The sequence below is a fragment of the Monodon monoceros genome, unplaced genomic scaffold, assembly GCF_005190385.1.
Source record: "Monodon monoceros isolate NGI ecotype Baffin Bay Population unplaced genomic scaffold, NGI_Narwhal_1 Super_Scaffold_1, whole genome shotgun sequence".
NCBI lineage: Eukaryota > Metazoa > Chordata > Mammalia > Artiodactyla > Monodontidae > Monodon > Monodon monoceros.
This window is the reverse complement of record NW_021703765.1, coordinates 74,650,696-74,677,508: the sequence shown is the minus strand read 5'-3', so window position 1 is coordinate 74,677,508 and position 26,813 is coordinate 74,650,696. Positions and strand designations below refer to the sequence as shown.

Sequence of the window (26,813 nt, the reverse complement as noted above, 5' to 3'; positions counted from 1 at the left end):
CCCTCCACCGGCGGCGGCGGCGGCCCGGCCGCCCCGCGCTCCCCGGCGAGGCGCCGCCGCCCGGCCCGGCCTCGCCTCGGACGCCTCGCTCCGACATGCCCCGCTCTGGCGGCCGGGCTCGCGGAGGATCATGACTGCGGCAGCGAACTGGGTGGCGAACGGGGCGAGCCTGGAGGATTGTCACTCCAACCTCTTCTCGCTGGTGAGTAGTCGGGCTGCGGGGAGGGGGTTGTGTCGGGGGGGGGGTCCCCGACCTCTGCCGCCGACCTCCGCCGCCGACCAACTTTCTCCTCCCGCCGCCGGGACTTCGCCCCTCCCTCGCCTCTCCCCGCCGTTCGCCTCTCGCCGATTCTCCCCCTTTTGGATCGTCTCTCCCTCGCCTTGGATCCCTTCCAGTGTTTATTTGGCTCTTTAAAAATCATTTGTGAGCGCGGCGCTCGGCGTGGAATTTGCATGTGGAAGTCTCAAAGCTGCGGATTCTGGGTCGCACTTCGAACGCCCACCCTCTGTTGCAATCGCACTCCCCTTCCCCTCCCATTTCCCCCCCTTTTCTTCCCTAAATGTGGAAGGCTTTGCCTTGTGATGCCCGCGCCTGCGATAAGCAGCTTTTCCCCCCTTGTGTCGGATCGGCTGCCCGCCCGCCCGCCTTTTGAATTTAAAAAAAATTCCATAATGACACCTGCAATTTCGCCCGAAAACAGTTGATTGAATGCGATTGTGTCAGTAAAGGACTCTTGCACCCGAAGCTCCCGGGATTGTAAACATCGACAGCCGTCTGCCTCTCGGGGCTTACTACGCTGGAGAGCCGTAAAGCCATTGCACCGAGCCGACGGAAGGTGGAGAAAGCTTTTTCTTCTTTCTCTCCTCCTGTGTCTTTTAAAAACTGTTTTCTCTCTCCTAACAACGAATCCACACACACACACAAAAGCAACAAGCTGGGCGGTTTGATAACATCGCTTTTATCTGCCTTCGCCTCTCTCGCGCTGTCTCTCTGATAATTGACAACTTTTCCTTCGGATTTGAATCGCCTGCCTTAATCTTGAAGCAGTTAGGGTGTCAATTGTTCTCCTGGAAGCCTGGCACCCGACGACGCCGTCTAGGTTCATCGAAATTAAAAATGTATAGGGCTCCAGCAACTCTTTCCTGGCGGTGGCAGTGACATTTGGTGGTAAATGCCATCTTTGCTTTTTATTGGGTCGTATTACCTAGCTCTGAAAACATTCACGTTGTTAAACCTGGCGTTTAGGCTAATAATTGCAGTGCGTGGTCTTTAAATATGTGCTTTGTGCATGAGTTACCGTACGTAGAACTATGTGCCCGGGAGACTACGAATTTGTTTAAATATTGAGCAAAGATTTGAGCAAAGATTTGTAAACAGATGTAGGGCAATTATGTTTCAAGCGTAGAATATAATTGGAAAACTGGCTGAACGGTTTAATTTAGGCTTGAAAAAACTCAACTTAGTTTAAGTTGTGTACCCTTTTGGGGGGACTGCCTTTGGGGAACATGCATTTTGGAAATTGTTTTCTGTAACCTCTGCTGTAGATAGAGCTTTATTTCCTCTTAATCCTTGTTTACACTGGATAAATAATTTAGTGTTCAAATTGTAATTAGTTACATTTAATTATGGATAGCATAGATTTTTTTTTCTTTGAGACTAGTGGAGAAGTACAAATTCTTGCCAACTTTTCAAATGGAAGCTTTATTTTATTAAATATATTTCATTATGCAGATAAAAAAAGTCAAAACGTAATTTTTAACCTACAAAGACCGAGTGACATAGTATCTGTGCTTTGTACTAGGATTAGGTCTTTTTTTTTTTTCCAGCATTTTTATTCGGATATTTAATCTTAAAATTCAGTTATAAGTTGCGATTCTTACTCTCTGTACTGTGATAATTTTCCCTTGATCATTTGATATATGGGAATAAAACTCATTTTGCCTTCTGTTTTCTTCTCTCAGTCTGTCATTTAGTATTAGTCAGATTCAGGGACTTCCATAGATTAGCAAACATTGATTAAGGGGTATTTAAAAGGTTTTTGTTTGGCGGCTGGTGACCACGTTGACACTTTATCAGGGAATTAAAATAACCAAGTAGACCAATATTAGTGAGGAGAGAGCCCCCAAATTACCATATATCATGCTGACTGGTAATGGCTTGTTTATATGTGGCTAATTTATATACAGTACATTTTGTAGACAAATAAAAATCCATGTGTAGCCAGTCTTTAGTATATATCACTTCTTCTACCTTTTTTCTTTTCTTTTAAAGCTTAAGTAAGGATGATAATGTTGATAGGGATAAGATGTTTAAGATTCTTTTGTAGAAACAATTTGTGGGAGCGGATTCTGTGGTTTATGACTGACTAAAGGTTTGTGCTTTGGGTATTTCTCTCCTAAACCTCTTTAAACCAGGAATTGATTTTTGAATATACTCTTTTTTTTTTTTAATCAGAATTGCTCTTTAGGTAGCAACTTTGAAATGCAGAAATGCATGGGTTGATTTTTTTTTTTTAAAGGACTATAGAATGTCTACATTCTCTTTTAGGTGGAGGGTGGATTGGTGCTAATTAAAAAAATTACGTATCGGTTAAAGAACTGCTGATACTGTAAATTTTTCTCATTCCAAATTGAGCATTTTCTTGTAAATTAGATATAGCAGCAATCTGGGATAACAAAAATATGTTGCCTGAAGTACATTGTATAGAATAATTCCAAAGGAGATAAAATCATTACCTGTTCAAAATAAAGCATGTATTATAAGAACTCTTGGTGCTTTATAATGGCATGTATTTTTCTTTTTGGCCTGCAGTTGTTTTGAGCAGAGAAAACTATTGCTTATAGAGAATTTACCTAGATACTCATATTAATGTAGATTGAAATGTAAGCTAGAGATTATAAAGTTCTGTAACACAGTAATGATCCACCCACTTTGTGTTACCTTGGGGTGTTCATATGGCTTAGCAAAAGTTGATTTGTGCAGTCAGATGCCTTAAGGTTTTTGTCAGTCCTTTACTTATTTTGCTTTCTGATATTTCTGCTGCATGGCATCACATTTCCTAAATTCTTTGTCACCCCCTGCCCCCTTTTCCTAACATGTGAAAGATGCCATTGTGTATATATGATATGGGTCATTGTATGTGTTTCTTATTCTTACAGTTGTGAAATTTGTAGCTACTGCATTAAATGCATGCCTGGCTGTGCCTTTGTGACTCAAAACTGTTTTCTCATGCTGTCCATCACATTTCCGGGAGACTCTTGTTATATATTCACTCAGTTATAATTCAGTTAAGTGTGTTAAATCTGCCCTTTTGGAAAGTGTACGAGGGCACCCTGTGGTATGTCAACTCACCCTTGTGGAAAGATATAATTTCCAGATGTAAGTATATCTTTAGTTTTGTTTCTTTACTTTTGTTTCTCAGTCGAGGTGATGTGGAGAAAAGTGGTTTTGTGTCCTTGAACTAGATTTAAGTATATACTGTTTGACACAACAGCACTCTAATTCTTAATTATGCAGCATCTTCCTGACTATGGGGTAGTTGGGGGATGGTATCATTCTTCCTTCCTCAATTGAAACACACATTAGTACATAATTCCTGTTAAGGACCATTCACTCTATATTTGAAGATTTTAAGGTAATCTGTTGTTGACCTGCTTTCTTTTTTCTGAAGAGATTTATTATAGTTTTTGCAGAGAAGGAAGATAGTTGTAAATGTAGAAACTTTGAGATCTATTCTTTTGAGTTAGAACCAGATGGGGAGGACTATCAATTGAAAATGAGGAAGAAGGAATGATTAATCTTCTCAAGTGCCAGTAAATATACAGGGTATTTTTTCATCTCAATTTCCAATTTTAGTATTTACACATAAAGCATCTTTTTTTCATGATGGTTCATTTTGTTGAATGAAAATGTTTATAATTTGCTAATGTATGTTTTCTGTTCAGTGTTTTGTTGTTAGTAGCACATGGTGTTGCAGTATTTATATATTTTTAATAGCAATAATAGCTACCCAGTAATAATTGCCATATTAACCTCCAATTGCTAGTAAATATTTTTAAGTACATAATAGACAGCAATTTAAGGCATAGTGTAGCAGTTTATTGGACCATTTTAAAGAGCCATTTGTACGTGTTCATAATTTTAAAGAGAAAATAATGTACCTAAGACTTATATGCTGCAAAATATGTCTGTGTTATTGCTTGAAGTGCTCATTGAGAGGAAGTTAGGTTGGGGCTGTTTCTTTGTGAGAATGGGGGGGGGGGGGGGGGGGGTGCCTGAGGACAATGAGTGTTGAGTTTATGCCAGGTGCTTATGTAGTTTAGCACTTTCTTTGGAATATTTTGGCATTTTTTTTCATGATTGTGTTAGGTATTTGAAGAAAAAAATCTCTTAAGGCACTCTTTTAATTAACATTAAGTTATAGTAGTGGATTATATTAATTAGGTTTGGAAAGATTGACTCATCTTTTTTGTTCACTGGCTAATTTAGCCTAGTTAATTGTGAGTTAATTGTATTCATCAAACACTTTCAAAGGTCTCCTCTGCTCTTGAGAGTAATAAGAAAGATACTGTCACCAGTTTATACTGTATTCTCTGTATCATATATTTGCAAAAGATAAGCGTATTCTATAGTTGTTAAATTATTTAAAATTGAAGTGAAATTCAGTGTAAATAGTAATAAGATTGTTTATGTGGATTTTTTTTTTTAATGAACAGTTAATTCAACTGTTCCTCAAAGTTTGATTCAAAGGTAGACTAGATATTTTTCTTGTTTTTGGCCATGCCGCCTGGCTTGCGGGATCTTAGTTCCCTGAACAGGGGTCGGACCCGTGCCCTGGCAGAGAGTCCTCACCACTGGACTGCCAGGGAATTCGCAGACTAGATATTTTTCTGAATGGTTTGACTTATTTTCAGTAGAAGAAAATAATAATCTCCTCCTCTGAGATAGTAGTAGAAGGTACTGATTTGTTGTTTTTTCTGAAAGTGGGTGATACGTTAATTTCACAGAAAAGTTAGCTAGTGAGAGAGATTAGACAAAGTTTATAAGAATTAGTAATATGGTTGAATATTAGGTATTATTACTGAGCTGTGCATTGCAGCCATTTATTAGAAATGGAGAAAAAGGATTTCTGTGACATTTCTTTTAGTGTCACTTACTTAAAATGTATTGTGTGCTAATCTGCTTTACAAACCATGTGCGTTGTAGCCACCAGAATTCCTATTTTTGTCATTGTATAAACATTGCAAATTCGAGAAATTACATTTAATGCATTGCAAAGTGAGGTAATTAGGTAGATAGCCTAAAAATGTGCTGTGGGAATAGTTAAAAAAAAAATTTGCACCCACATTTGTTTCATAGGACTTGCTTAGAGATTTGGAGTTAATGAATCAATATTTGTAGTGTGTGTTGGAATTTCGGACTTTTCTTCCCACTTGAATCATTTAACAACTTTCTGATCCTGTTTAGATAATTTCCTTTTATAGTATAAGCTTTCATTGTTTATTCGAAAGATTTGAAGGTGTTAGCTTTGTTCTGTTGGGGGAATTCACTTCATTACATAGGGGAGATGATTTTCCATTAATCTTGGTAAATATTAACATAAATGAGGAATTGTAAATTCACGTTCATTTGCATGAATGAAATGTATATGTTTGCCCAATTTTTGTTTAGTATAAAGTCACTTATGTACATCAGTATAGTTTTCTATCTTTGCTTTAGCTGATACAAAAATAGTTTTAAATGCTTTTAAAATGTTATGGTAGCTCCCCATCCTACTATAGTGTTTTGTTACTTAAGTTTTGAAATCGTTGGATTCTGTCCTCATAAATTGGCTATCATAGTCTTCTTTTAGGAACTCCTGTTTTACTTGCATTTATATTAGCATGTTTTAGTTATGTTTGTTGGAGTACAGTTGTTTTCCTTTTTTAAGCTGATAAAATGTCTTTTAGAGTGCATTTGGATTCTAGTCAAGAAAGATTAAGTTTTTTCCATTAATTTCTAGGTGAGAATTAGAAGAATCAATGGTGTCCAAGGGAGAACGTTTATGTCACTGGCATTTTCATACTCTGTAGTTTATTATGTATATTTCTGAGTGTTTATTTTCTCATTCCAGATGAATTGTGGTAGAAACTTATTAAAACCGTATTTCTACTACTGTGAAATAGCACAGAGCCCTGGTTGACAGCTTTCTGCATTTTGTACTTTTTCCAGTACAGTGAAATTCCATTACTGTTAAAGGAACCTCCTGAGTTGATTATTTGAAAATTTCATTTGTACCTTTATTTTACATTGTTTAGATTTGTAACTTAAAAAAATGAAAAGGGGAAGATAAAGAGAATTAGGTAGATTTGCAGGTAAATTTTTTTTTCTCAGTCTTCACTAGATTTCTTTACTGGAATAATTCTTAATTTGTATTAAGTCACTACTTTAATTGGATATATTTAAGACAGTTGATATTAAAATGAAATTTGAGGAAATGATTTGTTTCAAATAAAATATGTAATTGTGCATAGAATTCTTTATAATATTGAGTGGAAATTTTAAAGATTGATCCTCTAAAAGGTATTAAATTGCATGAAAACTGTGATCCCCCTACCCCCCAAGATCATTGATACATTTCTGAGGAGGTATTTTTGCATAAGACACATAAAGCTTCCTCATATAGTTCCACAGTCCATCTGCGCTTAATTTGAGAGGTAATAAGGTATTCAAAAGTATAATTGGTGTTACAAAACATTTTGTGTTGGTAATTCTCATGATTGAATGTTAATATCCTAAAGAGAAATGAGGAAGAACGTACATCTATCCAACTCAGGAACCAGCTCCTAGTTTTTTTGCACGTGTATATGTCTGGCACAATCCTACTCATCTTTTAAGGAGGTCAAATGTCACCTCCTCTGTGAAGATTTCCTAGACTCCCACAGGTAGAACTTGTCACTCTTGCTCCTTCCGTGTACCTCCTTCTCTCTACCTCATAATCATATGAGCTTCTGTAGGGCTGTGACCCTAAGTCATCTTTCCATTCTCTTCACAGTTAAGTGCTAATTAACTCTTTGTTAAATGAACGAATGACTGGAAAACTATTCTCTTCGCCACCTTGTTCCCTAAGGGAGTTCTCATTGCCCATTTAGGTCTTGATCACAATATGTTATTTATTATTTAAAAAATTTATTTAGCTGTTTTGCTCTGTGTTCTGAATATACATTATCTAGGCTGTATGTACTGTGGCTTGGTAATATTTTAGATGAGTTCTAGAAAATCTTTATTAAAGAGAATTCCAGCTGATCAAGGGAGACATGCTTATACCTCAAAGGAATAGGAATTCAGTTAGTATTTAGGTTTTGTCTAATGTGGTAGGCAACCTATAGATTTCGGAACCTGTTGGAGATTTTGTTCGGGGCTTGATCCAGAATTCCTTCATTTCCATTCTCTAAGCCATATAAGAGGGCTTTTGCTCAACTTTCAGTTATAAGATTACTTTGCATGAGCTCAGTAAAATGGGTAGTAAACTGGTCGGTAATAGGGAAAGTTGAGTGGTATTCAAACTTTTTTTTTTTTCTACTAGTGACTACATCTGGTTGCTTGCATAATGGTTTTGTGCCTCAGTTCCTCCTATAAACTTGAAGGAAATATGGGGGTCAGGAGGTGTGAAAAATCCTTTTGAGAATCTTTTAAGAAAAGTATTTTGGATGACTAGATAATGTTTTTTAATAGGAAGAGACTTCTGGCAAATTACAACTGAAGTTATAGAGTAGCCCTAGGCAGTTAACCAGGAAGTTGGAATGGCAAAATTACTTGTTTTAAGTATGGCAGCTATATTGTATTTGTGCTTTTTTGGCGGGAGCAGAAGATTAAATTGTTCTTGTGTTTTCTTCGTAAATAATCCATCTTTAGATGTTAACAACTTTTCACTTGTTTATGTGATTCTCAGTTGTGTGGTATCTTTCATAAGCTAGGTGATTCTGCTGTACCAGCCCTGAGCTCTGACTGGCTGAGACTGGAGATTGAACCGTGGCTCTTATTTAGTAGTTTAAGCTATTAATTCCTTGGCAGCTCTGGAGTGCTCTTTGAACTTTAAATAGCAGTTCTATTAACATTTTGAGAGTTGTCTCAGGGAATGTAAGAAATAGTACTCAATAAATACCTTTTTCTTTTTAAAGACTAAATCATGTTTTAGTTTCACACACATGTCACAACCCTTACTTTGTTTTGAACAAAGTATATATCCTCAGCTACCAGCCAGTTTCTATTTTCCATTTAATAATGTGGCAACATCTAAAAATATTGTTTAGACTTTGTTGAAGGAAGGAAAGCCCCTCCCCCATCTGTAGTTTTTGTCTTAGTCATGTCGAATATGAATAGTGTTCTAAGTTTTTATCCAAAGTGTAGAATTTTACATGTAGGTGGTTTTCAGCATTCTAAATATCAGAAAAAGTTAATTTGTATGTAAGTTTGCTTTCACATAAAAACATACCCTTAATTCTGTTGCTATAAATGATGGTTTGCCTATTGTATTGTACTTAATTACTTGTGTTATAGAACTCGAATGCTATTTATGGGAGCATTTTTATGGGAAAGTTTAGAATATTAAGAGTACCTTTCCTCTGAGTAGCTTGCTGGCAATCAGTGCAGGCACTCCCTAAAACCCATCTTAGATGCTGCGGGCAGTGGGAGTGAGGTGAGGATGACCCAGACTCTAGGCCCACTTCAAGGCCTAGGAGAGGATTGCTATCTGAAAGAGAGCCTTGAAGAGGGTGTTGAGAGGTGAGGGTGGCTCCTTCCCAATGGGAAGAACAGCAGTTTTGGAGCAAGGATTGAAGCTGATTTTCCCATCCCTACCTGAAGGTATCCACTGCTCTGCTGCTTCCTCTTTACTGATATACTTTTATTAAAACGTAGGGAATAGTGATAGGTTCTGTGGTGTCATCAGGAAAAGATTTTGTATTTCTTTGCCCTTTAGCTCTTCCCTTCTTTCCTCTTTCACTTACCCCAAGAGAAAAACTTTCTACTTGCTATTTTGTGTGGTAAATGAGGACTTAACGAGCCTCAGTGAAGTGAAAAGGGAATTGGGGGTGACCACACTGGATTAAATTAGTATTTAGATATTAATTTTTTTGTATGTTATGCTTGAGAAATTTAGGACAATATATATTCATTTTCCAGTCATGTATGTACATCAGAAATGATTGAAATCAGGCTTGGGCTTACAAAAGGGCTAAGCGTCTGATATGTAGAATAAAGACCTACATATACTATTTAGTTTTCTAAGATTGTAGATGGTAAATGCAGAGGGAAAACAGCATGGACAGACAGCATAGTAACTCAGCCAGAAAAACTCAGAAGGGGGGTTTTAAACTGGATCTTGAAGGAATGGATGGATATGGATTGCTAGAGGGGAATGCAAAGGATATTCTTTGGAAGCTCAGTTGACAGCTCTGGGTCTGTCCTTGAGAATATTTCCTGAAGTGGTATATAGGAGAGCACTTCTAATTTATGGTCTTGCTTCTTGGTTTCCTTTTAAAAAACAGTACAAAAACTTGTTGAAATCTGGTTTTTGTTAGGTGGAAAATTTGAAGTGTGGGCAGGCTGATTTAGGTTAAGAAATGGTGATGTTAAAATAATCAGTTTTCTAAAATAATTCGGTTCTGAACTTTAAAAAAAACAGTGCTATATTACACAAAATGCTAATGACTAAAGTGACAAATATTTCAGAAACTGGACAGACGTGAATCTTAAATGAGCAGATGGGATATGGAACTAAAAGCGGGAGATAATCCAAGACAATATAGAAACTATTATGAGAAATGAATTGAGGAAAAACAAGTGTGTTAAATGGTATTACATTTACTAATATGTTTAAAAGCTTTTCTAGGATTGCTCTCTTACATAGACAAATTGGAATTGTTGAACTGTGTAACCTATCATTTAAAAAATTTCGTTCATTTAAAACAAATTGGATTTTGATCCAGAATTACTTCTCATGAAGCCTAGACATTTAAGTCATGAATATATATGTTAATGTGCTTTCAGTAGGCAATATAATTTGCTTTATCTGACTTAAAAATAAAAAAAAAGAATAATCATAATTTTCAAAGACAACTGTGGTGGACCTTGAAGGGGAGAGGTTAGGAGTGAAAGATGAGGAATTTTGCTGTTTGGGCAGCTTGGTACTTAGTTGAAATCATTACATATGACTGTTGAGGGTAGAATCTGGATTACAGTGGCTTGCAGAATGAATGAATGGTACACTTCTCAGTTGAAGGAGGTTGATGTGAGGCAAGCAGTGATGTGGGAGTGGGGAAGGTAAGAGATTGAAAGGTAGACGAAGGAAATTTTTCAGAAGGCAAGAGCCTCATTTGTGTTTATACATTAGTAGCAACAGTAGTGGAGAGATGGAAAGAAAGATGAAAGACATAAGAAAAGTTGATAATTGATGAAACAATCTGGCTGGAAATGGTATTAGGAACCCAGGTGATGGGGTTAGCACTGGAAAAGAGCAAGACACCTGTGAGAAATAAAAGATGTGAGCATATGAGAAATGAGTAAGTGTGGACAATCTCAGTTGTAACTTGAGTGCTTTTTAAATTCACAGATTAAAGATACTGAGCTTGAGCCTGAATAAACACTTAAAAAATTTTTTTAGCTAAAAAATGTGCATTTTACTTGATGTGCTTGTTACTGTTAACCATTTTTGTTTTTATTTTCCTTTAATGGTTGTTTTAAGTAGGTCAAATGTCACCTCCTTGGGTTGTACACTTAACAGTTACGAAACTGATTTTGAGCTAGTCACACCAGAACAGGTACATATCTGCCCAAATGAGAAGGCTTTTTCAAAATACGCCCCCTTGAAATGAATCAAATATTGATGCCATTGTCCGTAATATGTTTTTGGTCCTTTTCCTATGGAATTTCTTTTAGAGACAGTTTAGTCAGCCACCCCAGAAAATCTTATAAATTTTAAAGTATACTTTGGTCAGTGTCTTTTCTTTCTTCTCTTTAGTTCTGCTTTGTGCTCTCAATTTTGTTGCTGAAGTCAGTATTTAGTGCCTTCTGATGGGAGTCTTACAGGTGATGAGCAAAAATCCTGGGAAGAACTCTACTTTTGGATATACAGTTGACTCTTGAACAACATGAGTTTGAACTGCATGGGTCCATTTATACTCGGGTTTATTTCAATAAATAAATACTACAGTACTATGCGATCTGCAGTTGATTGAGTTCGTGGATAAGGAGGGCTGACTGTAAAGTTACATGTGGATTTTCAACTCTGCGGGGTGGGCAGTTCAAGCGCCAACTCTGTTGGCATGTATACATTATGCATGTGTGCCAAGAGTTCCAGCCTTGCTTGTACGGTTGCCTCCCAGGTTCTTTGTCTAGTGCTTCAGTGTCCTTTGTTTCAGTACGGTTTCAGTGGAGGTAGATTTAGTGGCCCACTGATTGGTAAGACTAGATATTGGGACAGATTAAGCGGAGGTGGCATTTTTGCTTTCTGGGGATCAAAGCAAATTATCGTAAGAGGAGGAATAGAATTGTAAGTTGTGCCCTGTCTGTGTCTGTCTAGCAAATGTTAGATATCATCCTGAGGTTCATTTTTGGCTAGACTGAAGTAATTAAAAAGAAGAGCCTTGGGATAAATAAATTGAGATAATTTCTTAAGGTTTTAACAGAAAGTTTGGTCTGTGAGACCAAAGTACTTACCTTTTCCACTTAGCGTTGCTTTACTCATTTGAGACTGCCTAGGAAGTCATCCAGTGTCCCATACATGTTCTTTCAGCAGCTTCTTCCACAGGTGAAGATTAGCACTCATACGTATTTAGGATTTTAATTTCTCATGGTCTGCCTTAATATTCAGTGTTAGGGGAGGTGCAGAGGATGTCTTACCTATAGCAGGCATGCCTATATTATTTAGATTGAGTTGCAGTGGCAAGTATTATTTTCTACTTTTGAATTCAATGAGATTTTTCTCAATAATGGTTTTCATGTTACATAGATGATTTTATTTATAATTCCTTCCCTTCTTAAAATACTTTTCACATTAAAAAATGGGAATTGAAATCCTGTCAGAAAGTGTGGCAATATAATCCTAGAGCTATAGATATTTTAGGAAAATTTACTTAAATGATAATTATGCTAAATAAATAATAGGCACTTTTAAATTGTACAGATTTATTTAACACCTGAACAGTCTAACATTTAGAATTTATACCAGAGCATAAATCTACATCATAGCTACTAAAGACCATAAATATTTACCTTCTGAAATATAAATCCTAAAGTCTAAGTTACTGAAAACGTTTTTCAAAGTATATTGGTTTACATACAGCGTGTACAGAGCGTAATCATCTGCATGGATTGGATCAACTGTCGTGATCCCAGATGACGAAATTCTTTCGTTGTCTATTAATTACTTGAGATATGTATGAAAATAATATTTTGTTGCTGTTTGGTGATACCATGGTGAAACTGAGCTTTGTAACCCAGACAGATGGTGCTATTCTTGAGTCTGTCTGCAAGGTCCTGTAACATTTAATTAAACAGAATGATTCTCATGAGAACCCATACTTAGATATGTGTAAGCTAATAAACTGTCTTCTTTAGTAAATTTTGTAAATTTGATTTGAAAAAGAAGTATTTACTTGTTCTTAGGAAACTTTTCTAATGACTGTGTTAGGATAAGTAGTCTGGTTTGGTAGTTTATATGGTAAACTCAAGGAATAGTCTAGAAGGAAAACAAATGGGATTCACTAAGGTGGGTGCTTATCTCCTACAGTAACTTTGATTTTGTTGTCAAACTTTCTCATATGGTAGATGTGATACACTGTTAAGAACTCTAAGAGCTGACTTTAACAATTTCCAGAAAACTGTGAGAAATTTGGCAATATATGTTAACATTCATTTTAGAAAATAGCTATTGATTTAAAATCCTTGTGATCTACCTTACATTTTAATATTAGAATTGAAAATAGAAACAGCTCAATCCAGTTTTTTTTTTTTTTTATCAATCCAGTTTTAATACATTAGGTAGATAGAACTTTATTTTGTAAAAGTTTGAGTTTGGAGGTAATAGTATATGGTTGAGATGAATAAATCTATCAGTTACCTAAATAATTACATAAATAATACATTAATGAGTCATACAATATTTCTAGATATCTTTGGAAATTATTCTTTTATTAAATTAACTTATTTTTATTTAATGCTTAGTCTTTAATAGATAGGAGACAAACCTGAAAGGTGATGTTTGACGCCAGATTGGATGACATGAAGAAGCTGGAAGTTTATTCTGTATGCACAGGGGAATGCCTGAAGGCTTTTGAGGAGGATAATGACCTGATCAGATTTATGTTTCAGAGAGAAAACCGATGTGGGCTTTGTGTAGTGTTGATTGTAATAGTGGAGAAACCAAAGGCAGAGAGAAGACTCTTAGAATAGTCTAGATCTGAGAAATTATGCAGGGCCAGTAGGAATAGAGAGAAAGAAATGGGTTCAAGTAGTATTTTGGAGGTAGAATTTGACAGGACTTGGTGACCAATATTGTATGTCATAGGAGAGGAATCAAATGGCAAACAGATATTCTTGGTTTTATAGCATTTGCATTCTCGTTTATACAAAACAAAGAAGAACTGTTGGCAACATCCATGAGCTGTAGTTGTTAGCAGAAGACCTACGCTTTGATCACAGGCATATATGAAAGTATTCACTGAGCCTGGGTTCTTGCTGTTAAATTAAGCCTTGTGGAACTCAAAAGTTTTAAAATTAACTACAGACAAGAGCTGGGGGCAGAAAGACAAGAGATAGTGAAAAGAAAGTAAAAACAAACATTAGCCTATGTAATCTGCCTATTTTCAGAAAAGGTTTGAGGCAGTGGGAACAAGATTTTTTTCCTAAATTGAGAATAAGATTTATGAGAAAAGATGGATGGATTAAAAAGTTGGGGAAGATGTTATAAAGCAGAAACTAACACACCATTGTAAAGCAATTATACTCCAATAAAGATGTAAAAAAAATGATATTAAGGAATAAAAGTCCTATATTTTAAATATACATACCAAAAATGTATAGATGGGGCTTCCCTGGTGGCGCAGTGGTTAAGAATCTGCCTGCCAATGCAGGGGACACGGGTTCGAACCCTGGTATGGGAAGATCCCACATGCCGCAGAGCAACTAGGCCCGTGAGCCACAACTACTGAGCCTGCGTGTCCGGAGCCTCTGCTCTACAACAAGAGAGGCCACCGTAGTGAGAGGCCCGCGCACTGCAATGAAGAGTGGCCCCCGCTTGCCGCAACTAGAGAAAGCCCTCGCACAGAAATGAAGACCCAACACAGCCCCCCCCCCAAAAAAAAATTAAAAAAAAAAAGTTGGGGAAGAAAGGAGAAGGCAAGACTGGTGGGGTAGGTGGAGAGGTGTGGGTTGTGAGTGGTGGTGGTTGTAGGTGGGAATCAAGAATATTTTGGTAGGGGAAGAGCTCTTGAATTTTTGATTATCAGAAATGGGCATGGAGAAACTCTGATAGAAAGAAAGAAAATAGAGGGGGGAGTGCCCTAACAGCAATTGCCTCTATCAGCGTTTGTTCCATAGAGCCTCTGCTTTTAATAGTGGTAAGCTCACAACATCATGGATGAGCCTCAGAAACACAATGTAGAGACCAACAGTTGACTACCGGCTCATAAGGAATGCAGTAGAGGTTAGAACAACTCTCCACTGTATATTCCCTTGTAATAATAAAGATGTTGAATTAAACCAAAAAAAAAAAGTGGTAAGCTCAGAAAGCAGATTACATTCTCCCTCTGTAAATCTTTGAATTATTTTCACTTAGTTTTTTATTTAAAGGTTTTCTTTCTATCAATTTCATATTAGTGATATTTTTGGTAGGATGAAATAGACTTTTACCCCTATTTTTCTTCTTGCCTTTGTGGAAATTACCAGTTTTTAGGAATTGGCATAGTGGATAGAATAGAGAGGACATTTGTAAAGACCACAAAACAGTGTCTTTGGTGCTATTCTTCATTCTCATTTTGGGTTCCTTTAAATTTTCATTCCTGTCATTCTGTTCTCTGTACCCTCAGCACTTAGCTTTCTGATTGGACAATATTTTTATAGACACTGGGAGTGTAACTGTTATGCCGTATCAGATTTCTGCCTCGCATATTGGGAAAACTTTTCCCTTCCTCTCTCCCTCTCTGCCCATCCTTCCATACCCCTTTCCTTTTTAAGCACATTCCTGGACTCCCTGTGCTCTGGAGCTTTCCCTACCCCGCTGCACTTTTACTTGGCAGCACCAGTTCTCAGTTAAGCGCTAAAATGTACATATGCACTTCAGAACCTTTTGATGTAATCTCCTTGCTGTGGTGGGGATCCTCTCCAGTTGTTTTGAGTGCACTTACTGGCACAGCATGTGCTATCCATTGTCAATTGGCTGTAATTCATTCAGCCTTCCCATGTGGGTAGATTTTTCACTTGGCTACCCTGAAGGTGGAGAGTTGGCTTTCTTGCAGTTGTCATTTTTCTTTAATTTCTCTCCAAGTGAGGTCATACTAATGAAAAACAAAATATTTCCAAGAAATAAAACTTCCAAGAAATTAAAACTACATATAAAAAAATTACACATAATCCAGGCACTCCATTAGATCATATAAATTCCAGCTCTTCCTGTTAATGTGCACATTTTTTGGTAAGTAGATGTAATCACAGGGTAAATATAGTTCTTTATTCAGCTGTATGCCTAATGTATTTTCCATGTGGTTACCATTTTCGTAATTATAATTTTTAAGAGAAAAGTACTTTATAAATTTAATTAATTTTATAATTTATAATTTAATAATCCAGTATTGTTAATATTGGAGGATCTGGCATAAAACATGAAGGTTCCCCTCCCCCATATAGAGGTAACTACTGGTAGTTTAATTTTTATCATTCCAAATTTGTTTTTTTTAATATGTTTGTGTGCCTATACAATGCAGTTTCAAAATTGTTTTCCTTAGATAATAGTGTGTATAAATCATACATAAGGTAGAAACGATCATGATACAGTGAACACCCATGTACTTAATACTCAGAGTAAGAAAAAGAACATTTTAGCATTTGTGAAGTCCTCATGATATGTTTCCTTTCCATTCTCTTTCCTCTCCTTTCAGAGGTAACTATTCTGGATTTTATGTTTACCATCTTCTATTTTTTAAAAAAGGTTTTAATCATGAGTATTTAGTGTGTGTATGTATATATATATACATATATATATAATTTTGGTTTTTGGAACTTTTTATAAATGAACTATATTCCTCTGCAGCTTGCTATTTTAGTTTAATATTATGTTCCAACAATGTGCAATTATAATTCACTCGTACACCACAGTTTATGCATATTGCATATGCATATTGATGATGGACATATTTGTAGTTAAAAAAATTACGGGTAGGGGCTAATTCTCCAGCGTTTCCTGCAACATGCTTTTTCTGCTTAGCATTTAAAAATATTAGTCATAAAATCAGTCTCAATATTTTCAAGTCAGTAAATTTAGATATACTTCACTCTTTTATTATTATTATTTTTAAACAGTTGTATCCTGTTTCACAGGATGGGATGTACTATTGTTTATTTAACCATCAACTGTGAGAAACATTAAGATTCAGTTTTTTTCTGTAACAGTACAGTTAAGCATTTTGATAGTTATAACCATAAATTCCTTAAAAAGATGTGTCAGTTTACATTTCTTTGGGCAATACATAAATGCCCAATTCTTCTATCCTCGCCTATTGTGAAACTTACTCATTTTAATTTTTTATACTCTGAGCAAAAATAATCTCAGTATTAAAATTTTCAGGTTTTTTATTCCTAATGAGGTTATCAGCATCTTTTCATACAAACGGGCATACATATTTTGTGAGTTTTATTTTTCAAAAGCATTTAATCTCTAAAAAGCCTTTTGTTTTCTTTTTCTATTTAAAATTTCCAACCATTCACTAACAAGAATCTTTATTTCAAGTCACATCTTTACATGTTATACACATTCTCATCTCCGAGATTTTGCCCTTTCTAAAAGTGCTTACTGAATGCCTGTAATTGCTTAACTGTTTGCCAGCTACATAAATTTTCTCATCAAGATCCTGATGAGGTAGATACTACTGTTCCCATTTTTCAGATAAGAAAACTGAAGCAAGAGTTTAAAGTAACTTGCCCTAGGTCACACAGCCAGCAAATGATGGAGCCCAGTCACTGACTTCAGAGCCCGAACGCTTAACCAGTGCATTGTATTGTGTACTCTTCTTTCTTTTCTTGTCTAAATCCTTTAGAGCTTCTGTGGAGCTTCTCCTAACTATTCCAAACATTATTGGTCTCTTTCTTTTCTGAGCCTTTTAAAAATTAACAGTGTAGACCATATAATTTAGCATAAGCATGAAGGTAGAAGTCACTGGAGCATGTAGGTTTGCCTGAGATTAATGGAGTGATAATAACAGTTTACATTTTTAAAAAGTTTCATCAGATTCATGGAGTAATAAGGCAGCTTAAAATTTCTTCCCACAGATAGGCAGATTTTTCTCTCCTAGACTACTTTATTCCAAATAGAGAAACCAGATGGAAAATGAAAAATTAAGATAGTTTATTTTGATCAATGAATGGGGCAAGATAAAAACCTCGGTAATAGTCTCAAAAAAATTCATCACCTCACTAAAAGTCTTTTAGTTTTTTAAAAATAAAAAGCCAGTTGCTGAAATGCTCATCAGAAATGATTTATTATGGTAACATAATCATGTGCTTATTAAAAAGTAGACAAATAGTTTAAACAAGATAGAAATTTCTTTTTTGCATACACGCACGCTGGAGGCAGCATTTCAGAACTGGTTTGGTTACTTCTCAGTCATCAAGGGACCCAGGTTCGTTCGTTCTTATTATTCCATCATCTCTAGTTTATCACAAGTAGCATATTGTCCAAGATGGCTGCTCAAGCTCTATAATCATCATGGTGGCATTCTAGATAGAAGGCGGAGGAAATGTAGGAAGGCCACACCCCTCCTTTTAAAGGAAACTTCTAGGAAGTTCCTTACAACACATCTGGCCATGCTTAACCTCAGGGAGGCTGGGAAATGTAGTTCTTCAAGTGAGCACATTATTATCCCCAGCAGTATAGAGTGTATGTTACTGTGGAGGAAGGAGCTGTTCATGTTTGGGTCGGCAGCCAACAATGTCTGCTATACTGAGAAAGTAATATAAATTTGTGTTTATAGTCTGTTATTGCAGTTGCGTAAGAAATCATCCCAGTTCACTAATGAACTACATTAAATAGTTCAGTTCCCAGAAATTTCACAAGTTCTCTTTTAGTTAAGGTTAATAAATGTAAATCATTAACCAGTGTTCTGATGTAGTTAGGCATGAAAATAATGTTTTCGAAAATATCTTTCTAAGAGAGATTCACAGTTACCTTGGAGATACAGAAGATGGTTACTTTGGCTATATTAAAAATAGATTTTTTTCTTTGAGAGATTTTTTTTTTACATGGATTCTCCCATTAATACATAAATTTTTGATGATCTTTATTGAGGTATAGTTTACATACAATAAAATGTTACCCAGTTTAAGCAAGTACAGTTTTATGAGTTTTGACTAACGTGTAGTCTGTGAAACCACCTCCCACCTCCAGGCAACCACTGATCTGCTGTTACTGTAGACTCATTTTGCCTTTTCTAGAATATTTTATAAATGGAATCATATAGTATATAGTCTTCTGCCTGGCTTCATATTGTTTCTTAAGTAGGTAATTCCTTTTTAGCGCTAAGTTGTAGTCCCTTGTATTGGTAAACCACAGTTTGCTTATCCATTCATTTATTAATGATTATGAACTTTCATGTACTGGTTTTTGTGTGGGGCATATGTTTTTATTTCTGTAAACAACCAGGAGTGCCCTTGCTGAATCATGTGGGAAATACAGATTTCACTTTGTAAAGTACTGCTCAACTTTAAAAAGATGATTGTACCGTTTTACATCCAGCCAGCTATATATGAGTTCTAATTGCTATTCCAGAGTAGCAAAGATTTCCTCTTACGATTTCTTCCAGAAGTATCACAGTGTTCATTATTAGGTTTAGGTCTGTGATTAAGTGATCCATTTTGAGTTTTTTTTGTGTGGTGTGAGGTAAGGATTGAAGTTCTTTTTGCATGTGGGATATCTAGTTATTCCTGCATCATTTGTTGAAAAGACTGTGTTTTTCCTATCACTGTCAAAAATCAATTGAATGTATTGAATATATGTGTGTAGTGCGGCTTGCGGGATCTTAGTTCCTCTACCAGGGGTCAAACCTGGGCCCTCCGTAATGAAAGTGCAGAGTCCTGACCACTCCGCCAGGGAATTCTGCCAGGAAATTCCCTGTGTTCTGTTCCTTTGATCTACATGCCTCTTCTGCCGCTACCACACTGTCATGATTACTGAAATCTTACAGTACATCTATCTTAAAGTCAGGGTAAATTTCCAACTTTGTTCTTTTTCAAAATTGTTTTTGCTCTCCTGGGTACTTTGCATTTCAATATAAGTTTTAGAGTCAACCTGTCAATTTGTTAAAAAAAATAAAAGACAAACAAGAAAACAACCTGCAGGGATTTGATTGTGATCTTGTTGAATCCATAGATCAGTTTGCGGAGGATTGATAGGTTAACAATTTTAGGTATTCTAAGCCGTAAACATGTTCTGGCTCTCCGTTTCTTTAAGTCTTTAATTTCTCTGAACATTGTTTATAGTTTTTGGTGTACAGGTCTGCAACATGTGTTATCAGATTTATCCCTGAGTAGTTCATGTTTTTCAGTGCTCTTATAAGTGGCATTGCTTTTAAATATTATTTTTAAATTGTTCACTGCTAGTATGTAGAATATAATTAACTTTTGTATATTTATCTTACATACTATGTAAATTCCCTAAACTCAATTACAGTTGACCCTTGAACAATATGGAGGTTATGGGAACCAACCCTCCCCACAGTTGAAAATCGGAGTATAACTTATAGTCAGCCCTACATACCCACAGTTCCGCCTCCACAGATTGAACTAACCACGGATCATGTAGTACTGTAGTATTTTTAAAAATGTGCATATAAGTAGACCTGCACAGTTCAAACCTGTGTTGTGGAAGTTCAACTGTATTAGTTTTAGTAGATTTTCTGAAGTCCTTTAATTTTTGTAAATGTACATGACGATGATGTCTGTGAATAAAGATGATGTTATCTTCCTTTCCAATCTGTATGCCTTTTATTTCTTGCTTTATTGCATTGATTAGGACCTACAGTACAAAGCTGAATAGAAGTGTGTTAAGAATGTGCATCCTTGCTTTGTTCCTGATCTTAGGTGGAAAGTGGTCAATTTTTCATGATTAATTGTGATATTAGCTGTAGGTTTTTGAATATACCCTTAATCAGGCTGAGTAAGTTGCCTTTAATTCCTAGTTTACTAAGTCTTTTTACCATGACTAGGTGTTGAATTTTATTTAATTAATTAATTTATTTATTTTTGGCTGTGTTGGGCCTTCGTTGCTGCGCGGGGGCTTTCTCTAGTTGCGGCGAGCGGGGGCTACTCTTCATTGCGGTGGGCTTCTCATTGCGGTGGCTTCTCGTTGTGGAGTACGGGCTCTAGGCGTGCGGGTTTCGGTAGTTGTGGCTCACAGGCTCTAGAGCGCAGGCTCAGTAGTTGTGGTGCACGGGTTTAGTTGCTCGCGGCATGTGGTATCTTCCTGGTCCAGGGCTCGAACCCATGTCCCCTGCATTGGCAGGCGGATTCTTAAGCACTGCGCCACCAGGGAAGCCCTAGGTGTTGAATTTTGTTAAATGTTTTCTCTGTTGATATGATCACAGGTTTTGTTTTGTTAATATGGGGAATTTTATTGATGGGTCTTTGAACTAAGCTTGATTCAAATTACATCGATGGGCTTTCAGACTAATGCAACTGAGCTTAAATTCCCAAGATAAACTCTATGTGGAGGGTATGTTATTTTTATATATTGTTGGATTTGATTTGCTAATATTTTGTTACTGATTTTTAAATCTGTGTTCATGAAGGATATTGGCATGTAGACTTCTTTTCTTGTAATGTTTTTGGTCTTAGTAATGTTGGTCTCTTAAAAATGATTTGGGAAGTAGTCCCTCTGTTTTTTGAAAGTTTGTGTAGAACTGGTGGTATTTCTTCCTTAGATGTTTCATAGAATTTACTAGTGAAACCATCTTGCCTTGGAGAATTCTTTGAGGGAAGATTTTAATTTATGAATTCCGTTTCTTTGATACAGGGCTGTTCAGATCTTTGTGTGTTACTTTGGTAATTGTTGCAAAGGACTAGTCCATTTAATCTAAATAGTTTTAATTATCGACATAGCATTGTTTATAGTAATTTCATTATCTTTACAGTGTTATTATGATGTGAAGTAATTTCTCATCTTTCATTCCTGATGTTGGTAATTTGTCTTTTCTTCCCCTCTCTTGATTAACCTAGTGAGAAGTTTGTCAATTATATTTATCTTTTAAAATAACCAGCTTTTCATTTTATTGGTTTTCTCTATTGTTAGTCTTTTATATTTCATTTATTTCTTTTCTTCATCATTTCTATTAATTTACATTTGGCTTAATATACACCTTTTCTAGCTTCCAAAGGAAGAAGCTTAGAGCAATTTTATATCTTTCTTCCTTTCTAATGTAAATATTTAAAGCTACAGATCTCTCTTTGAGCACTGTTTGACTTGTATCCCTCGTATTTTGGTATATATTTTTTTCATATTCAGTTCAAAATATCTTCTAGTTTCTCTTGTGATTTTTTTGGGGGTGGTTCTATGCATTATTTATAAATAATATTTATTTACAGATTTTGTGGGGGAGGGGAGCATTAGAGTTATTTTGTTAATTTCTAACTTAATTCTATTCAGAAGTTTCAACTTTTAAAAATATATTGATAGAGGACTTCCTTGGAATCCACCTGCCAATGCAGGGGACATGGGTTCAATCCCTGGTCCGGGAAGATCCCACATGCTGTGGAGCAACTAAGCCCGTGCGCCACAACTACTGAGCCTGTGTGCCACAACTGCTGAAGCCCGCATGCTCTAGGGCCCGAGTGCTGCAGCTGCTGAGCCCGAGTGCTGCAACTGCTGAAGCCCGTGCACCTAGAGCCCGTGCTCTGCAGCAAGAGAAGCCACCACAATGAGAAGCCCGCACGCTGCAATGAACAGTAGCCCCCACTCACCGCAACTAGAGAAAGCCCACGTGCAGCAACAAAAACCCAACACAGCTAAAAATAAATGAAAAATGAAGAAAAAAATTAAAAATATTTTGATATTTATTTTATGGCCCAGCATATGGTTTCTCTTGGTGAATGTTCCATGTGCATTTGAAAAAAAAAAGTGTATTTTTTTGTTGAGTTATAATGTTTTATAAATGTCAGTTTGGTTATGTTGGTTGATAGTGTTCACGTTTTTCTATATTCTTATTGATTTTCTGTCTACTTGTTTTATCAGTTGTTGAGAGGAGACCTGTTGAAATCTCCAATTATAATTCTGGATTTGTCAGTTTCTCCTTTTAGATATATCTGTTTGTGCTTCATATATTTTGAAATTTTGTTATTAGGTACCTACACATTTGAGATTTATGTCTTCTTGAAGATTTGACATTTTTATCATTATAAAATTTCTCTCTCTATTCCTAGTAATAGTATTCTTGGAGTCAAGAGGTATTGGTATTAATCCAGTCACGGCAGCTCTCTTATATGTGTGCATGATGTATCCTTTTCTACCATTTCACTCTTAATCTAACTTATCTTTAAGTGCATTTCTTGTGAGCAGTATGTGGTTGGGCCTTTAAAAATTTTATCCATTCTGAGAATTGATATCTCTTAATTATAGTACTTAGACTATATTTAATATAATTATATTGATATGATTGAGTTTAAGTCTACTACCTTGGCTTTTTTTTTCCTGCCTGGTCCCATCCATTTTTTGCTCCCCCCCCCCTTTTATTTTTGTCTTTTTCTACTTACTTTGGATTATTTTGAGTTTGTTTTTTTTTTAATGAGTCCATTTTGTCTTCAGTATTGGTTTGTTAGATATACCTCTTTGTTTTACTTTTTAAGGACTTGTCAAGAGTTTATAATATGCATCTTTAACTTATTTCAGTGTGCCTTTAAGTAATAAATTTTTTCATTTATAATGTTAAAACCTTAGAACAGTATACGATCCATTTTCTCTTTCTGGTCTTTGTTCTGTTGTCATAAATTTTTCTCCTATATCTAGTATGCAGTCCATGATCCATTATTTTTGCTGTAAACAGTTAATTAGCTTTTAAGGAAATTTTTAAATTAGAAAACATGTTTTGTATTTATTTATATATTAACTTTCTGGTGCTTGTTATTCTTTTGTGTAGATCCAGGTTTCCATCTATTTTCCTTGTACTGGAAGAACTTTTTAAAATAACATTTATTCTAGTTACATTTATTAAAGTGAAGTTCCATTGGCTTCTGCTGAGCTAAGAAAATCTGTATTTTACCTTCATTTTTGAAAGATATTTGCTTGATTTAGAGTTCTAGATTTGGAGGTTTTTTTATTCTTTCAGCTTGTTCCATTGTTTTCTGGTTGCATATTTTCTGATGAGCAGTCTGTTGTAAATATTGTGTTTGCTTCTGCTTATGTAATGAGTCTTTTTTTTTCCCTCAGCAGCTTTTAAGATTTTCCTTTTTATCACTGGTTTTCAGAAAGTTAATTGTATATTTTGATTTTTTTTCTTTTGGTTTATATTGTTTTGGGTTCACTGAACTCCTTGGTTCTGAGATTTATTGTTCTCATGAAACTTTGAGACAGTTTGGCCATTATTAAATAATATTGTTTTTGGTTTTGTCTTTGTTTTTTTTCTGGTCCTCCCTTTCCCCCTTTGTGTGCCAGGACCCTAATTACATGTATGGTAGAGGCTACTTGATATTATTCTGACTGCTTCGGCTTTACTCATTATTCTTTGAGTTTAAAAAAATTCTCTGTTCTTAAGCTTGGATAATTATATTGTATGTTTCCAAGTCCCCTGATCTTTGTTTTGGCAGTGCCTAATCTGTTAAATCCATTCAGTGAATTTGTCATTTCATATTTTGAATATTTGAGGACTAGAAATTTTTTGGTCTCTTTTGTATATCTTTAATTTCTCTCTTTAAGCTTGTGTTTTTCTTTAAATCCTTGACCATACTTATAATAGCTGTTTTTAAACTGATTTTTAATTCCATCATCACACTCATTTCCGGGTTTGTTTCTCTTCAGTGATTTTTCTCCTGGTCATGGGTCTCCTTTTGCTGTTTCTTTGAATGTCTAGTATTCTTTTATTGGATACTAGACATTGTGAGTATTATGTCATTGAAAGTATGGATTTTATTTTTTCTTTTAAAGAGTTGAATTTTGTTTTGGCTGGCAGTTAGGTTACTAACAGGTAAGATGATGATCATACTACTAGATAAGGTGGTGGTGGTGGTGGTGGTGGTGGTGGTTGAGGCCTGATTATTAGGATGGGTTAAAGCAGTCTTTATGTTAACAGGCCTAGGTTTCTCACTTATGAGGCTTGACTTTTCTGTGGTCTCTATCTTATGCCCAAGGTTTTTAACAATGTTGTGGTTTTTTGTTTTGTTTTTAAACTGGCTGTTCAGAACTAGATTATTCCCCAGCTTCCTCTCCCCTCCCTCCCTCCCTGTCAACCGCCCCAGCTTTGTGTGAGCTGTTGGAATGATGATAGCTCTCTAGTAGTTCTTTGCCTGGCCCCATTGAATTTTGTTGTTTGAATGTGCAACTTGGTATTTAGGAACAGTCTCAAAAGAACCCCCATCAGGTCCCTGGAGCTCTTTTTTTGCATAACTTTCTCCTTTCTGGTGATCTGCTTTCACATATTCTAGCTGCCTTAGGCTTTATAGAACCTACTTCATTTGTTTTCTTTCTCTCAGATATTCTACCTCTGTGTTGTTTGCTGTCCAATGTCTGAAAACAGTAGTTTCATATTTTTTTGTCTGGTTTTCTAATTGTTTATGGTGGGAGGATAATTCTGGTGCTTCTTATTTATATTTTAAATCTCATATTTGCCTATGTATATTATCCTAGCTTAGGGATGAGCAGACTTTCTCTTAGAGAACCAGAGAGTTAATTACTTAAGGCTCAACATTGTGGTTGTAGTGGGGAAGCTGCCACAGACAATATGTGGTGTAGTTCTGTACTAATAAAACTTTATTTACAAGAACAAGTTGCCTGCCTGTGGGCCCTAGTTTGCTAACCCCTGAGCTAGTTGACTGAGATACAGATGATATTAGAGTTATGAAATCTTATGCTTGAAAGGAACGAATCTTTGAGATTCATATTTCAGGTTTGAAAGGAACCTTATAAATCATATTGTTTAACCAGCTCTTTGGTGTTTGAAGCCACATCTACTATTGACCAACTTTTCCCTAAACCCCCATATCTATGATTCTCAGGGATGTCAGTCAGGGTTTTTTTCTTGAGTGAGCTCTCACTGTTGTTGTTGTTTTAGTTTTTTCCATTTGATTCTCTGCTACCACTTGGGTTAGTTCTGAGCAAATTGAATCCATCTTTCATTTATCTGTCTTCTGTGTAACTGAAGACTTTTCAAATTTCTTCAGAATCTTAACTTCATATTAAATTCATTCAACTATGGCTTTATTATTTTATTTTATTTTTGCTGTTATGTTTATTCGCTTGAAAGGATTGAACACGAGGCCATATAGCCTGTAGTCATTTGACATGTTTAGATTTCCTCACTAACCCAGTCCTTCATTTGTTAATTTGTTCCACCGTATGTAGATTCCTCTCAAACTCTGGAGCTAGGAGTTAAAAGCAATATTGACTAGTGACTCTTACGATCTGTTATGTAGGATCTAGATACTATACTTCTACCAAAGTAGCTTATTAAGATGGCAGTAACTTTTAAAATAGTTACTTGACATTGTTTAATTGTGTTAAAGTCATTGTCAATAAAACCATGGCCCTTTTCACTCATGCTTATGCTAAATTCCATTTTTTATCCTTATATTTTTGAATTAATATTGGTAAACTGAGGACTGGAAAGAAAATTATAGTTGAGGAAAAAAGTTATTATGAATCAGCAAAAGTATGTATGTGTTAGAAAGCATCTTTAATCTACAACTTTATTGTATGGAGAGTTATCACATTGCATTTCTCACAACATGAAAATACCATGTTAGATGAGAGTCAGATGAGAGGCCCAATGCCCTGCTGTCCTCATCCCCTCTATGGAGGGGATCCCTGGTAAGCCACTTAGCTCAGAGTAGGAAGAGTTTGAGCAGAGCTAGGTGTGTGTGTGTGTGTGGGGAGCATGCAGCTGGAAGTGTGTCTCTGCCCAGCTAGAGTTTTAATAGTCTAAAAATGGAGAGAAGAGAGAGACAACCCATTTTAACACCTGGTAAATAACTCTTTGGCTTTTGCAACACAATTTATGGGATGCTAAGTTGTTCTTAAGGTTAGGAATTTGTCTAGAATCAGTCTATAAAAATGTGTGAGTTCTCAATATTAATAGTAACTTTTTGTATATATTAAATATATTTTGTTACCACATTTTGATTAGTTTAAAAAATTTTTAAAGCAGAGTGGTAGCCTGACATAGTTAAAGAATCAAATAGTTCTACATGGTTTTTTTTTTTTTTTTGGCTGTGCCACGCAGCTTGTGGGATCTTAGTTCCCCCACCAGGGACTGAACCCAGGCCACGGCAGTGACAGCACCAAGTCCTAACCACTGGAGCACAGGGAACCTAGGTTTAGTGAATAGTGTTCCCCTACTCCTGGCCCCTGTTTTACCGTCTCGAGACA

General features: G+C 36.0%; 1 protein-coding gene across 2 annotated transcripts in view; it reads left to right on the top strand.

Moving 5' to 3' along the window:
• The first annotated feature begins 6 nt into the window (after positions 1 to 6).
• The window catches only part of MED13L (mediator complex subunit 13L), a 289,482-nt gene continuing 262,675 nt past the window's right edge, over positions 7 to 26,813 (top strand). Inside the window, exon 1 of one of the 2 annotated variants that reach the window (XM_029218820.1) lies at positions 7 to 202. In XM_029218820.1, the coding sequence (XP_029074653.1) occupies positions 131 to 202 (72 nt within the window). In that variant the 5' untranslated portion in view covers positions 7 to 130. The remainder of the gene's footprint in view (positions 203 to 26,813) is intronic. The other variant, XM_029218827.1, reaches the window with a different exon arrangement.